General features: G+C 51.7%; 2 protein-coding genes across 12 annotated transcripts in view; one reads left to right on the top strand and one right to left on the bottom strand.

The window, feature by feature from the left end:
* RPS6KA5 (ribosomal protein S6 kinase A5) overlaps positions 1-4,670 on the bottom strand; it is a 43,635-nt gene extending 38,965 nt beyond the window's left edge. Inside the window, exon 1 of one of the 2 annotated variants that reach the window (XM_075844348.1) lies at positions 4,589-4,670. Coding sequence is in view for 1 of the 2 variants with exons in the window: in XM_075844347.1 (XP_075700462.1) it covers positions 4,354-4,411 (58 nt within the window). In the remaining variant the exon portion in view is untranslated. Of the gene's footprint in view, positions 1-4,353; positions 4,560-4,588 lie in introns of those variants that run through there. The other variant, XM_075844347.1, reaches the window with a different exon arrangement.
* A 19-nt stretch (positions 4,671-4,689) lies between these two features.
* DGLUCY (D-glutamate cyclase) overlaps positions 4,690-13,589 on the top strand; it is a 43,373-nt gene continuing 34,473 nt past the window's right edge. For 3 of the 10 annotated variants that reach the window (XM_075844354.1, XM_075844352.1, XM_075844353.1), the window contains exon 1: positions 4,803-4,882. Coding sequence is in view for 3 of the 10 variants with exons in the window: in XM_075844350.1 (XP_075700465.1) it covers positions 5,029-5,115 (87 nt within the window). In the remaining 7 variants the exon portion in view is untranslated. Of the gene's footprint in view, positions 4,905-4,931; positions 5,116-13,589 lie in introns of those variants that run through there. The other 7 variants (XM_075844357.1, XM_075844358.1, XM_075844359.1 and 4 more) reach the window with 7 other exon arrangements.

The following is a 13,589-nucleotide window of genomic DNA, read 5'->3' as shown; positions in this document are numbered from 1 at the left end:
GAGACAACAAATGCTGCTTTAATCTTCCGTTAACTCCGCGGTGACACATATGGACACGAAGAACTGGGAGCAGCGAAACGAGACGCGGCGCAACATGGAAGCCGCAGGCTGCACCGGGAGTAGTTGTGTTACTTTAGATATAAAATGCAGCACCGGACGTGACAGTATAAAGTCGTAAAACACACGAGGAGGGGGGGGGGGGCATGAGAATTAAAGTCATAAGACGGCAGAAAATATGTTAACACTCCCCAGGTGCCATGTGTCAAACGCAACGTAACTGGCGATCGTTTATTAAAAGGGTTTTCAGACTTGATGTCAAAGTTTAAAGGGTTATTTATCGGAGACGATGATCTGGGGCCCGCATCTACGTCGAGTTGGGGTCCCCCAACCTCCATCCCACCCAGCGAGGAAGCTGCCAGCCACTGTATCCAGGCAGAGGATGAAGAGAGCCGTGCACAAGCAGGGACCCCGGTCCCCAGAGGTGGGACCCTCATCCATCACACCTTTATAACATATCCAACATATCTAAGGTGGGAATAACCCTTTAATGAAAAGTTTTTCAGCTTTCTAATAGACTGTGTTTTAATTCTTCACCATTTCCAAAAATGTTGCTTGCGGTCAGTGAATGGGAACATTCTTGCCATGGAGATCTGATAATTGTCACAGCTGAGTGTTTGCTGCAATTGTATCCAACCCACAGGTGGTTCAATGTATCACTGGTGATTGTACACTTTAAAGTGAATCTATCACCTATAAACACTACTTTACCGTTTATGTACAGATATAATGTACGTACAGAGTCGAGCAATAATTATCGTGCAATTCTGCTGGTTGTACCTGGAAACAGTCAGCAAGCTTGTAGGTTGTAGACAGACAACCCCCTAACAGATTAGCCCCGTTTCTATAATACAGGGTTTTTCCTCCATTAGATTGAAGTATATAAAGCCCAAGAAAGCAAATCACTAGGGCTCTGAGCAAAACACTGAACAAGAAGGGGATGCTAGGAGATTTCAGATCTGAACCAGCAGAATAGTGAGTGCAGCTCTGGAGTATAATACAGTATATAACTCAGGATCAGTACAGGATAAGTAATGTAATGTATGTACACAGTGACTCCACCAGTAGAATAGTGAGTGCAGCTCTGGAGTATAATACAGGATGTAGCTCAGGATCAGTACAGGATAAGTAATGTAATGTATGTACACAGTGACTCCACCAGCAGAATAGTGAGTGCAGCTCTGGAGTATAATACAGGATGTAACTCAGGATCAGTACAGGATAAGTAATGTCATGTATGTACACAGTGACTCCACCAGCAGAATAGTGAGTGAAGCTCTGGAGTATAATGCAGGATATAACTCAGGATCAGTACAGGATAAGTAATGTATGTACACAGTGACTCCACCAGCAGAATAGTGAGTGAAGCTCTGGAGTATAATGCAGGATATAACTCAGGATCAGTACAGGATAAGTAATGTATGTACACAGTGACTCTACTAGCGAGGAGCGCAGTATAAAACATCAGCTCTGCAGACAAGCGCCACAGAGGGACAGGGCTCGTTATGAAAAGCAAGTGATGGTTTTGTTTAGGAGTGTGGCTGGGGTGTATAAGGCAAAGTTAACCCGGGAGTACTGTAAGCTTTAGAAAACTACTATAGGGCTCTGTTCACATGTTCCGTTTCTGTATTTTCAGTGCAGTTTAATAGTATTAATCAGGATAGGAGAGAGATTTGTGTTGTTGCTGCTGGGTTTATCTTGCAGAGGATTGTCTAGTCTGGATTCAATTGTAACAAACTCTCAGCTGTGAGAAGTATTAGATCAGAAGGGTTTTTCAGTGCCTGGATATAAACATGACCGTTCCCATTCAATGACAGGTAGCAAAGATCCTAAAGATGGTGAAGAACTGAAACACAAAGTAGAAAGTTGCAGAACTTTTCATTATACAAGTACATTGGACTGGACCGGCTCTTTAACGATTATCGCCACGTGTATGTCGCTAAATCAGAACGGATTGAGGATTTGCTTTTGTTTTGTTTTGAAGAAACACACGTGAGGCAATAAATGAAGAAGATTTGCATACACTGGGATCGACTGTAGTGCCTGCCCCTTTAATAAGATGCATGCCATGAAAAATATCCAACCAGCGTTCCGATTGGGGGCCAATTGTCCTGTATAAGGCGGGCGGGGGCCTCCACCTGTGGCGGGCGAGGGCATTAGTCAGGTGCGATATTTTCTATATAAAATAAGGACTCAGGTGGGAGAATGAATAAAACTGCACAGCTCGCGGTAGGAGCGCAGCCTCCGCTGCAGTGAACGGGATTCCAGCCTAATCTCGATCTATCGGGGATACGGTGCCGCCGGAGAGGTCAGGAGTTCGGAGCACAGCGCCCCCTATGACATGTATTCTGCATTTCTGAGATGAAGTGAGAAGGAGAATATAACACAGAGACACAGCAGTCCTGAGCAGGGGGAAGCAGGGACTCCAGGGCTGAGCGCGGGCATGTGGGGCGATACTGTGCAGGGTGCAGGTCATCATGACATGTTCTGGGCTGACACGAGGGTGAGTGGAGATCAGCGGCAGGGAGAAAGGGATGAGGCCTTATAAAAAGAGAGCGATCATTTACTGATAGTACGGTGGAGTATCAGTAATACTGTGCGGACACGGGTAGAAACGAGGACGGAAGGGGTGTATAGGGCACAGCACAGGGCAGCGGTGTATAGGGCACAGGGCAGCGGTGTATAGGGCACAGCACAGGGCAGCGGTGTATAGGGCACAGCACAGGGCAGCGGTGTATAGGGCACAGCACAGGGCAGCGGTGTATAGGGCACAGCACAGGGCAGCGGTGTATAGGGCACAGCACAGGGCAGCGGTGTATAGGGCACAGCACAGGGCAGCGGTGTATAGGGCACAGCACAGGGCAGCGGTGTATAGGGCACAGCACAGGGCAGCGGTGTATAGGGCACAGGGCAGCGGTGTATAGGGCACAGGGCAGCGGTGTATAGGGCACAGGGCAGCGGTGTATAGGGCACAGGGCAGCGGTGTATAGGGCACAGGGCAGCGGTGTATAGGGCACAGGGCAGCGGTGTATAGGGCACAGGGCAGCGGTGTATAGGGCACAGGGCAGCGGTGTATAGGGCACAGGGCAGCGGTGTATAGGGCACAGGGCAGCGGTGTATAGGGCACAGGGCAGCGGTGTATAGGGCACAGGGCAGCGGTGTATAGGGCACAGGGCAGCGGTGTATAGGGCACAGGACGAGGGCAGGGGGTATTGCGCATGGAGGGACATTAAGATAACTGGGCAATAGCGGGAGCAGAAAGAGGTAAAATAAGGGGGGGGGGGGTCAGGGGTACTATGCATGGGGTGACACTAGGGGGGTCAGGGGTACTATACATGGGGTGACACTAGGGGGGGGTCAGGAGTACGATACATGGGTGACACTAGGGGGGTCAGGGGTACTATACATGGGGTGACACTAGGGGGGTCAGGAGTACGATACATGGGGTGACACTGGGGGGGGGGTCAGGGGTACTATACATTGGGTGAAACTGGGGGGGGGGTTCAGGGGTACTATACATGGGGTGACACTAGGGGGGTCAGGGGTACTATACATGGGGTGACACTAGGGGGGGTTCAGGGGTACTATACATGGGGTGACACTAGGGGGGTCAGGGGTAGGGGTACTATACATGGGGTGACACTAGGAGGGTCAGGGGTACTATACTTTGGGGTGACACTATGGGGGGGGGTCAGGGGTACTATACATGGGGTGACATTAAGGGGGGTCAGGAGTACTATACATGGGGTGACATTAAGGGGGGTCAGGAGTACTATACATGGGGTGACACTAGGGGGGTCAGGGGTACTATACTTTGGGGTGACACTATGGGGGGGGGTCAGGGGTACTATACATGGGGTGACATTAAGGGGGGTCAGGAGTACTATACATGGGGTGACACTAGGGGGGTCAGGGGTACTATACATGGGGTGACACTAGGGGGGGGTCAGGGGTACTATACATGGGGTGACACTAGGGGGGGGGTCAGGGGTACTATACATGGGGTGACACTAGGGGGGGGGTCAGGGGTACTATACATGGAGTGACACTAGGGGGGGTCAGGAGTACGATACATGGGGTGACACTAGGGGGGGGTCAGGGGTACTATACATGGAGTGACACTAGGGGGGGTCAGGAGTACGATACATGGGGTGACACTGGGGGGGGGGTCAGGGGTACTATACATTGGGTGACACTGGGGGGGGGGGGTCAGGAGTGACACTGTACATACACATTTGGTGACAGCAGCTCAGGTCCAGCTCATGATGTGACACTAGGAAGGAGTGAAGCACTCACCGCTCCGGAGCTCATGGGTCACAGTGAGCAGGTCACCTTCCCGGGAGGGCCCCTCCATGACCCGTCAAACGTACAGACACTAACCACACGGGTAGACGTGTCAGGAATCCTGCGCTGTTTCCCCTGCAGCGCTGCCCGCTCCCTGCCTCACTTACCCCGGGCGCCGCTTAGCCCCCCGCCCCGGACCACTACGGCACAGTGCAACCCATCCCCCTGCCAACCAGCGCTACCTAACCTGGGCAGCTCGCTGCACGCTCATTGGCTGGCACCCAGATGAAAAGGGCGGGGCTCGACGCGCCCCAGAGATTCCCTTCCTTACTCCCTCAAGGTTGACTGACAGATTAGGCGGAGCAACAGGCACGTCAACAAACCCAGCGGCCAATCACGGGCCAGTATGTCCCTCTAATACCGACAGCTTGCTCGTTTGCAATTCGATGGTTGACTGGCTGAAGGTGAAGTGATTGGTTGCCAAGAGTTGTCCGTTCATTAGACGAGTTCCCGCCTTTTTTGTGTCTTCGGTGTCATTCAGGTAGAATCCTGTCAGATGTAAGGTGATGTTCCGATCTCCTGCCGGGCATGAACCGCCGTTTATTTCTGTGTGGGGAAATCTGTAAATGCCACGTCTGAGAAGGGACTTCAGGGAGATTCTTCATTAAACGCTTGGGAGGCGGTAATATGCGGAGCTCGCGCATAAGTCCTCCTTTATGTCCTGCCCGTTTACACACATCACCTCCAAACTGCGCCATTTATATCACCAATCGTGTACGTGCACCATAGCTGCCGACATTTTTTATATTTTTCTATTTATCGATCGTGTGTGTGCGTGCGTGGCTTTATTCCTAGTATTTCTGCATACAGATAATTTGGCTGGGAACTACTATGGCGGCCGGTGTCTCACTCCCCCCTTTATAGATGGTGCCACACACTCCCCCCTTTATAGATGGTGCCACACACTCCCCCCTTTATAGATAGTGCCACACACTCCCCCCTTTATAGATGGTGCCACACACTCCTCCCTTTATAGATGGTGCCACACACTCCCCCCTTTATAGATAGTGCCACACACTCCCCCCTTTATAGATAGTGCCACACACTCCTCCCTTTATAGATAGTGCCACACACTCCCCCCTTTATAGATAGTGCCACACACTCCTCCCTTTCTAGATAGTGCCACACACTCCTCCCTTTCTAGATAGTGCCACACACTCCCCCCTTTATAGATAGCGCCACACACTCCTCCCTTTCTAGATAGTGCCACACACTCCTCCCTTTCTAGATAGTGCCACACACTCCTCCCTTTCTAGATAGTGCCACACACTCCTCCCTTTATAGATAGTGCCACACACTCCCCCCTTTATAGATAGTGCCACACACTCCTCCCTTTCTAGATAGTGCCACACACTCCTCCCTTTCTAGATAGTGCCACACACTCCCCCCTTTATAGATAGCGCCACACACTCCTCCCTTTATAGATAGCGCCACACACTCCCCCCTTTCTAGATAGTGCCACACACTCCTCCCTTTCTAGATAGTGCCACACACTCCCTCCTTTATAGATAGTGCCACACACTCCCCCCTTTATAGATAGCGCCACACACTCCCCCCTTTATAGATAGTGCCACACACTCCCCCCTTTATAGATAGCGCCACACACTCCCCCCTTTATAGATGGTGCCACACACTCCCCCCTTTATAGATAGCGCCACACACTCCCCCCTTTATAGATAGTGCCACACACTCCCCCCTTTATAGATAGTGCCACACACTCCCCCCTTTATAGATAGCGCCACACACTCCCCCCTTTATAGATGGTGCCACACACTCCTCCCTTTATAGATAGTGCCACACACTCCCCCCTTTATAGATGGTGCCACACACTCCTCCCTTTATAGATAGTGCCACACACTCCTCCCTTTCTAGATAGTGCCACACACTCCTCCCTTTCTAGATAGTGCCACACACTCCTCCCTTTATAGATAGTGCCACACACTCCTCCCTTTCTAGATAGTGCCACACACTCCTCCCTTTATAGATAGTGCCACACACTCCCCCCTTTATAGATAGTGCCACACACTCCCCCCTTTATAGATAGTGCCACACACTCCTCCCTTTCTAGATAGTGCCACACACTCCCCCCTTTATAGATAGTGCCACACACTCCCCCCTTTATAGATAGTGCCACACACTCCTCCCTTTATAGATAGTGCCACACACTCCTCCCTTTATAGATGGTGCCACACACTGCCCCCTTTATAGATGGTGCCACACACTGCCCCCTTTATAGATAGTGCCACACACTGCCCCCTTTATAGATAGTGCCACACACTGCCCCCTTTATAGATGGTGCCACACACTCCCCCCTTTATAGATGGTGCCACACACTCCTCACTTTATAGATGGTGCCACACACTCCCCCCTTTATAGATGGTGCCACACACTCCCCCCTTTATAGATAGTGCCACACACTCCCCCCTTTATAGATAGTGCCACACACTCCTCCCTTTATAGATAGTACCACACACTCCTCCCTTTATAGATAGCGCCACACTCCCCCCTTTATAGATAGCGCCACACTCCCCCCTTTATAGATAGCGCCACACACTCCCCCCTTTATAGATAGCGCCACACACTCCCCCCTTTATAGATAGTGCCACACACTCCCTCCTTTATAGATAGTGCCATACACTCCCTCCTTTATAGATAGTGCCACACACTCCCCCCTTTATAGATAGTGCCACACACTCCCCCCTTTATAGATAGTGCCACACACTCCCCCCTTTATAGATAGTGCCACACACTCCCCCCTTTATAGATAGTGCCACACACTCCCCCCTTTATAGATAGTGCCACACACTCCCCCCTTTATAGGTAGTGCCACACACTCCCACCTTTATAGGTAGTGCCACACACTCCCACCTTTATAGGTAGTGCCACACACTCCCCCTTTATAGATGGTACCACACACTCCCCCTTTATAGATGGTACCACACACTCCCCCTTTATAGATGGTACCACACACTCCCCCTTTATAGATGGTGCCACACACTCCCCCCTTTATAGATGGTGCCACACACTCCCCCCTTTATAGGTAGTGCCACACACTCCCCCCTTTATAGGTAGTGCCACACACTCCCACCTTTATAGGTGGTGCCACACACTCCCACCTTTATAGATGGTGCCACACACTCCCCCCTTTATAGATGGTGCCACACACTCCCCCCTTTATAGATGGTGCCACACACTCCCCCCTTTATAGATGGTGCCACACACTCCCCCCTTTATAGATGGTGCCACACACTCCTCCCTATATAGATGGTGCCACACACTCCCCCCTATATAGATGGTGCCACACACTCCCCCCTATATAGATGGTGCCACACACTCCCCCCTTTATAGATGGTGCCACACACTCCCCCTTTATAGATGGTACCACACACTCCCCCTTTATAGATGGTGCCACACACTCCTCCCTATATAGATGGTGCCACACACTCCCCCCTTTATAGATAGTGCCACACACTCCCCCCTTTATAGGTAGTGCCACACACTCCCACCTTTATAGGTAGTGCCACACACTCCCCCCTTTATAGATGGTGCCACACACTCCCCCCTTTATAGATGGTGCCACACACTCCCCCCTATATAGATGGTGCCACACACTCCTCCCTATATAGATGGTGCCACACACTCCCCCCTTTATAGATGGTGCCACACACTCCCCCTTTATAGATAGTGCCACACACTCCCCCTTTATAGATAGTGCCACACACTCCCCCTTTATAGATAGTGCCACACACTCCCCCTTTATAGATAGTGCCACACACTCCCCCCTTTATAGATGGTGCCACACACTCCCCCCCCCTTTATAGATGGTGCCACACACTGCCCCCTTTATAGATAGTGCCACACACTCCCCCTTTAGAGATAGTGCCACACACTCCTCCTTTAGAGATGGTGCCACACACTCCCCCTTTATAGATAGTGCCACCACCCACTTGCTGGGGTGCCACCCAAACAAATAAAAACAAACTTACATATGCCAGGCCACATTTCCACAAAGAACAGCGCTCCTCAGTCCTGGAGCCTATAAAACGCTGAGACGGGGTCCTTGCGTAGGCTGGCACTATCCAGTGAGTTTATCGCACAGGGATCCTGTCCCAGCGTCTTATAGGCTGCAGGCCTAACGTAGCCTGTAGCCTAGTGAATGGCAGAGCAGGGGGCGGATAGTTTCTGAGGACGCAGATACGATTGAATATGGTATTCGGCAGTTGCTAGACATGTCCTGGACAGTCATTTTCCGGGATTGTCTCTCTAAATTCGGGACTGCTGGCAGCTATGCATGTACGCCTCCCAACCGGTTGATGTCCTGCTTTCCCGGGTGGCCGGCGTCATGTCCCAGGCTCCCTGTATCTGTGTCCTCAGGTTGCAGATACAGTTGAATACAGTGGTGGTGTTAGGGATCTGCCAGGTACTTCATCTAGCTATACTCCTGGGATTAATCAATCCACACCTGAGGCCAGACCTGTTCGACTGACACCATCTCCCACCAACCAGGGTGGCAGGCTCAGGAGTGGGAGAGCCTATCGCGGCCTGGTCTCTCGGAGTTAGCTCCGCCCCCTGCCCTTTATTACCTGCCCTGTGCTCTCCCTCAGTGCTTGTAATTCTTTTGGATTCCTGGCCCCACTGCTGCTTGCTCCAGCCTGCTTCTGCCGTGCTTCTGCCTTGCTGCAGTTCTGCTTGACCTGCTTTGCTTGCCCTGGCTTGCTTCTGTCTCCGTGCCCGCTCGGGTGTACTCACTTCGTCCTGGTCCTGACTGTTCGTTCACCGCCCCGTTTCCTCGTGGCGTTCCGTGGCTACTGCCCCTTCCCTTGCGTGTTCCCCGTTTGTCTTCCAGTGCACTTAGCCAGCGTAGGGACCGCCGCCCAGTTGTACCTCGTCGCCTAGGGCGGGTCGTTGCAAGTAGGCAGGGACAGGGCGGTGGGTAGATTAGGGCTCACTTTCCCTTCACCTCCTTCCTGCCATTACATAATTACAAGCCCTTACCTAGTCTACCCTTTCTCCTACGCTGACGCTATCATGGACCCCCTTGAGACCCTGACCCAGCAGATGCAGGGCCTCTCCCTACAGGTCCAGGCCCTGGCCCAAAGGGTCAATCAGGGTGACGCTGCTTTAGTAGTACCCCTCACCTCACCTCTAGAACCCGACCTCAAGTTACCTGACCGGTTCTCAGGGGACCGTAAGACGTTTCTCTCCTTCCGGGAGAGTTGCAGACTGTATTTCCGCCTAAAGCCCCACTCCTCAGGTTCCGAGAACCAGCGGGTGGGTATCATCATATCCCGACTCCAGGAAGGGCCCCAAGAGTGGGCCTTCTCCTTGGCTCCTGACGCCCCTGAACTTTCCTCTGTTGATCGTTTTTTCTCTGCCCTCGGACTCATTTACGACGAGACTGACAGGACTGCTTTAGCCGAGAGTCAGCTGGTGACCTTACGTCAGGGTAGGAGACCGGTTGAGGAATACTGTTCTGATTTTAGGAAGTGGTGCGTAGCTTCTCAGTGGAACGATCCGGCCCTAAGGTGCCAGTTTAGGTTAGGATTATCTGACGCCCTGAAGGATCTGCTGGTTAGTTACCCCTCTTCTGACTCCCTTGACCAGGTTATGGCCCTAGCAGTACGACTTGACCGACGTCTCAGGGAACGTCAGCTAGAACGCTTCAGTGTGCTCCCCTCTGACTTTTCTGCGATTCCCCCCGAGGTCCCGTCTCCTCGCCCCTCCACGGAGGACTCGGAGGTACCTATGCAACTCGGGGCCTCCATGTCCCCTCGACAACGTAGGGAGTTTCGCAGAATGAATGGTCTCTGCTTCTACTGTGGGGACGACAAGCATCTACTGAACACCTGTCCCAGGCGCAAGAATAAGAAGCCGGAAAACTTCCGCGCCTAAGTGATCATCGGGGAGGTCACTTGGGCGCACAGGTATTTCCCGTTAATGTGAAACGCAATAAAATTTTGCTTCCCTTTCAGGTCTCGTTTGCTGGCCGGTCTGCCACGGGCAGTGCTTTCGTGGATTCTGGCTCATCTGCTAATATCATGTCTGTGGAATTTGCTATGTCTCTAAAGATGCCTTGTATTGATTTACCTTATCCTATCCCTGTAGTAGGAATCGACTCAACCCCCCTTGCTAATGGTTATTTTACTCAACATACCCCTGTTTTTGAACTCCTGGTTGGCTCCATGCATTTGGAGCAGTGCTCTGTACTGGTGATGCAGGGATTATCGTCTGATCTGGTATTAGGTCTTCCCTGGTTGCAGTTGCATAATCCCACGTTTGATTGGAATACTGGGGATCTCACCAAATGGGGTAATGAATGTCTGATGTCATGTCTTTCTGTTAACTCTATTTCTCCCCGGGAGGAGGTAAACACGCTTCCTGAGTTTGTTCAGGACTTCGCCGATGTGTTTTCCAAGGAGGCCTCTGAGGTGTTGCCCCCCCATAGAGATTACGATTGCGCCATCGATTTGGTGCCTGGTGCCAAGCTTCCTAAGGGTAGGATATTTAATCTTTCATGTCCTGAACGTGAAGCGATGAGGGTATATATCCAAGAATGCCTGGCCAAGGGTTTCATTCGCCCCTCGACTTCTCCTGTAGGTGCTGGCTTCTTCTTCGTGGGGAAGAAGGATGGTGGTCTTAGGCCGTGCATTGATTATCGTAACCTGAATAAGGTCACCGTAAGGAACCAGTACCCACTTCCTTTGATTCCGGATCTTTTTAATCAGGTTCAGGGAGCCCAGTGGTTTTCTAAGTTCGATCTACGGGGGGCATATAACCTTATCCGCATCAAAGAGGGGGATGAGTGGAAAACTGCGTTCAACACACCCGAGGGTCATTTCGAATACCTGGTCATGCCCTTTGGGTTGTGTAATGCCCCTGCTGTCTTCCAGAATTTTATTAATGAAATCCTGAGAGATTACCTGGGGATATTTCTTGTTGTGTACCTTGATGACATACTGGTGTTTTCCAAGGACTGGTCCTCCCACGTGGAGCATGTCAGGAAGGTGCTCCAGGTCCTTCGGGAGAATAATCTGTTTGCTAAGACTGAAAAATGTGTCTTTGGGGTACAGGAGATACCATTTTTAGGGCAAATCCTCACTCCTCATGAATTCCGCATGGACCCTGCCAAGGTTCAAGCTGTGGCGGAATGGGTCCAACCTGCCTCCCTTAAGGCGTTACAGTGTTTTTTAGGGTTCGCCAACTATTACAGGAGATTTATTGCCAACTTCTCGGTCGTCGCTAAGCCTCTTACGGACCTCACCCGCAAGGGTGCCGATGTCCTCCATTGGCCCCCTGAGGCCGTCCAGGCCTTTGAGACTCTCAAGAAGTGCTTTATCTCGGCCCCCGTGCTGATTCAGCCCAACCAAGAGGAGCCATTTATTGTGGAGGTTGACGCTTCCGAGGTGGGAGTGGGGGCCGTCTTGTCCCAGGGTACCAGCTCCCTCACCCATCTCCGCCCCTGTGCTTACTTCTCTAGGAAGTTTTCGCCCACGGAGAGTAACTATGATATTGGCAACCGCGAACTTCTAGCCATTAAATGGGCGTTTGAGGAGTGGCGGCACTTCCTGGAGGGGGCCAGACACCAGGTAACGGTCCTTACGGATCACAAGAATCTGGTTTTCCTAGAATCGGCCCGGAGGCTTAATCCTAGACAAGCTCGGTGGGCACTATTCTTTACCAGATTTAATTTCTTGGTTACCTATAGGGCTGGGTCCAAGAATATTAAGGCTGACGCTCTGTCACGTAGTTTCATGGCCAATCCTCCTTCCGAGAAGGATCCCGCTTGTATTTTACCCCCTGGTATAATTGTCTCTGCCACGGATTCTGATTTAGCTTCTGATATCGCGGCTGATCAGGGTGCAGCTCCCGGGAACGTCCCTGGGGACAAACTGTTTGTTCCCCTGCAATACCGGCTGAGGGTACTCAGGGAAAACCATGACTCCGCTCTATCTGGTCATCCTGGCATCTTGGGCACCAAACACCTCATTACCAGAAACTATTGGTGGCCTGGGTTGCCTAAAGATGTTAGGGCTTACGTCGCTGCTTGTGAGGTTTGCGCTAGGTCCAAAACCCCTAGGTCCCGACCTGCGGGCCTACTACGTTCCTTGCCCATTCCCCAGAGACCTTGGACCCATATCTCCATGGATTTTATCACCGATTTGCCTCCATCTCAGGGCAAGTCGGTGGTGTGGGTGGTAGTCGACCGCTTCAGCAAGATGTGCCACTTTGTGCCCCTTAAGAAGCTACCTAACGCCAAGACGTTAGCTTCTTTGTTCGTGAAACACATCCTGCGTCTCCATGGGGCCCCAGTCAATATCGTTTCTGACAGAGGGGTACAATTTGTTTCCTTATTTTGGAGAGCTTTTTGTAAAAAGTTGGAGATTGATCTGTCCTTCTCCTCCGCCTTCCATCCCGAAACTAATGGCCAAACGGAAAGGACCAACCAATCCCTGGAACAATATTTAAGGTGTTTCATCTCGGACTGCCAATTCGATTGGGTCTCATTCCTTCCCCTTGCTGAATTTTCCCTGAATAACCGGGTCAGTAACTCGTCAGGGGTCTCCCCGTTTTTCTGTAATTTCGGGTTTAACCCAAGGTTCTCCTCCGTCTCCCCTGGTTGTTCCAATAATCCTGAGGTAGAGGAGGTTCATCGGGAACTGTGCACTGTCTGGGCCCAGGTTCAGAAGAACCTAGAGGCGTCCCAGAGCGCACAAAAGATTCAAGCGGATAGTAGACGTTCTGCTAACCCCCGGTTTGTCGTCGGGGATTTGGTCTGGTTGTCGTCCAGGAACTTGCGCCTTAAGGTCCCGTCCAGGAAGTTTGCTCCCCGATTCATTGGACCTTATAAGATCATTGAAGTCCTCAACCCTGTATCCTTCCGTCTGGAGCTCCCCCCATCCTTTCGCATACATGACGTCTTCCATGCCTCCCTCCTTAAACGCTGCTCCCCGTCCTGGTCCCCCTCGAGGATACCTCCTGTTCCCGTTCTCACCCCTGAGGGGGTGGAATTCGAGGTGGCCAAGATTATGGACAGTAGGATGGTCCAGGGCTCCCTCCAGTACCTGGTCCATTGGAAAGGATACGGGCCGGAGGAGAGGACTTGGGTACCTGCCCGTGATGTTCACGCTGGGGTATTGATCAGGAGGTTCCACCTCCTCTTCCCCACTAAACCGGGTCCCCTTAGTAAG

The sequence above is a fragment of the Rhinoderma darwinii genome, chromosome 12, assembly GCF_050947455.1.
Source record: "Rhinoderma darwinii isolate aRhiDar2 chromosome 12, aRhiDar2.hap1, whole genome shotgun sequence".
NCBI lineage: Eukaryota > Metazoa > Chordata > Amphibia > Anura > Rhinodermatidae > Rhinoderma > Rhinoderma darwinii.
Note: the sequence above shows the minus strand (reverse complement) of the source record. Positions and strands in the feature narration are given on the sequence as shown.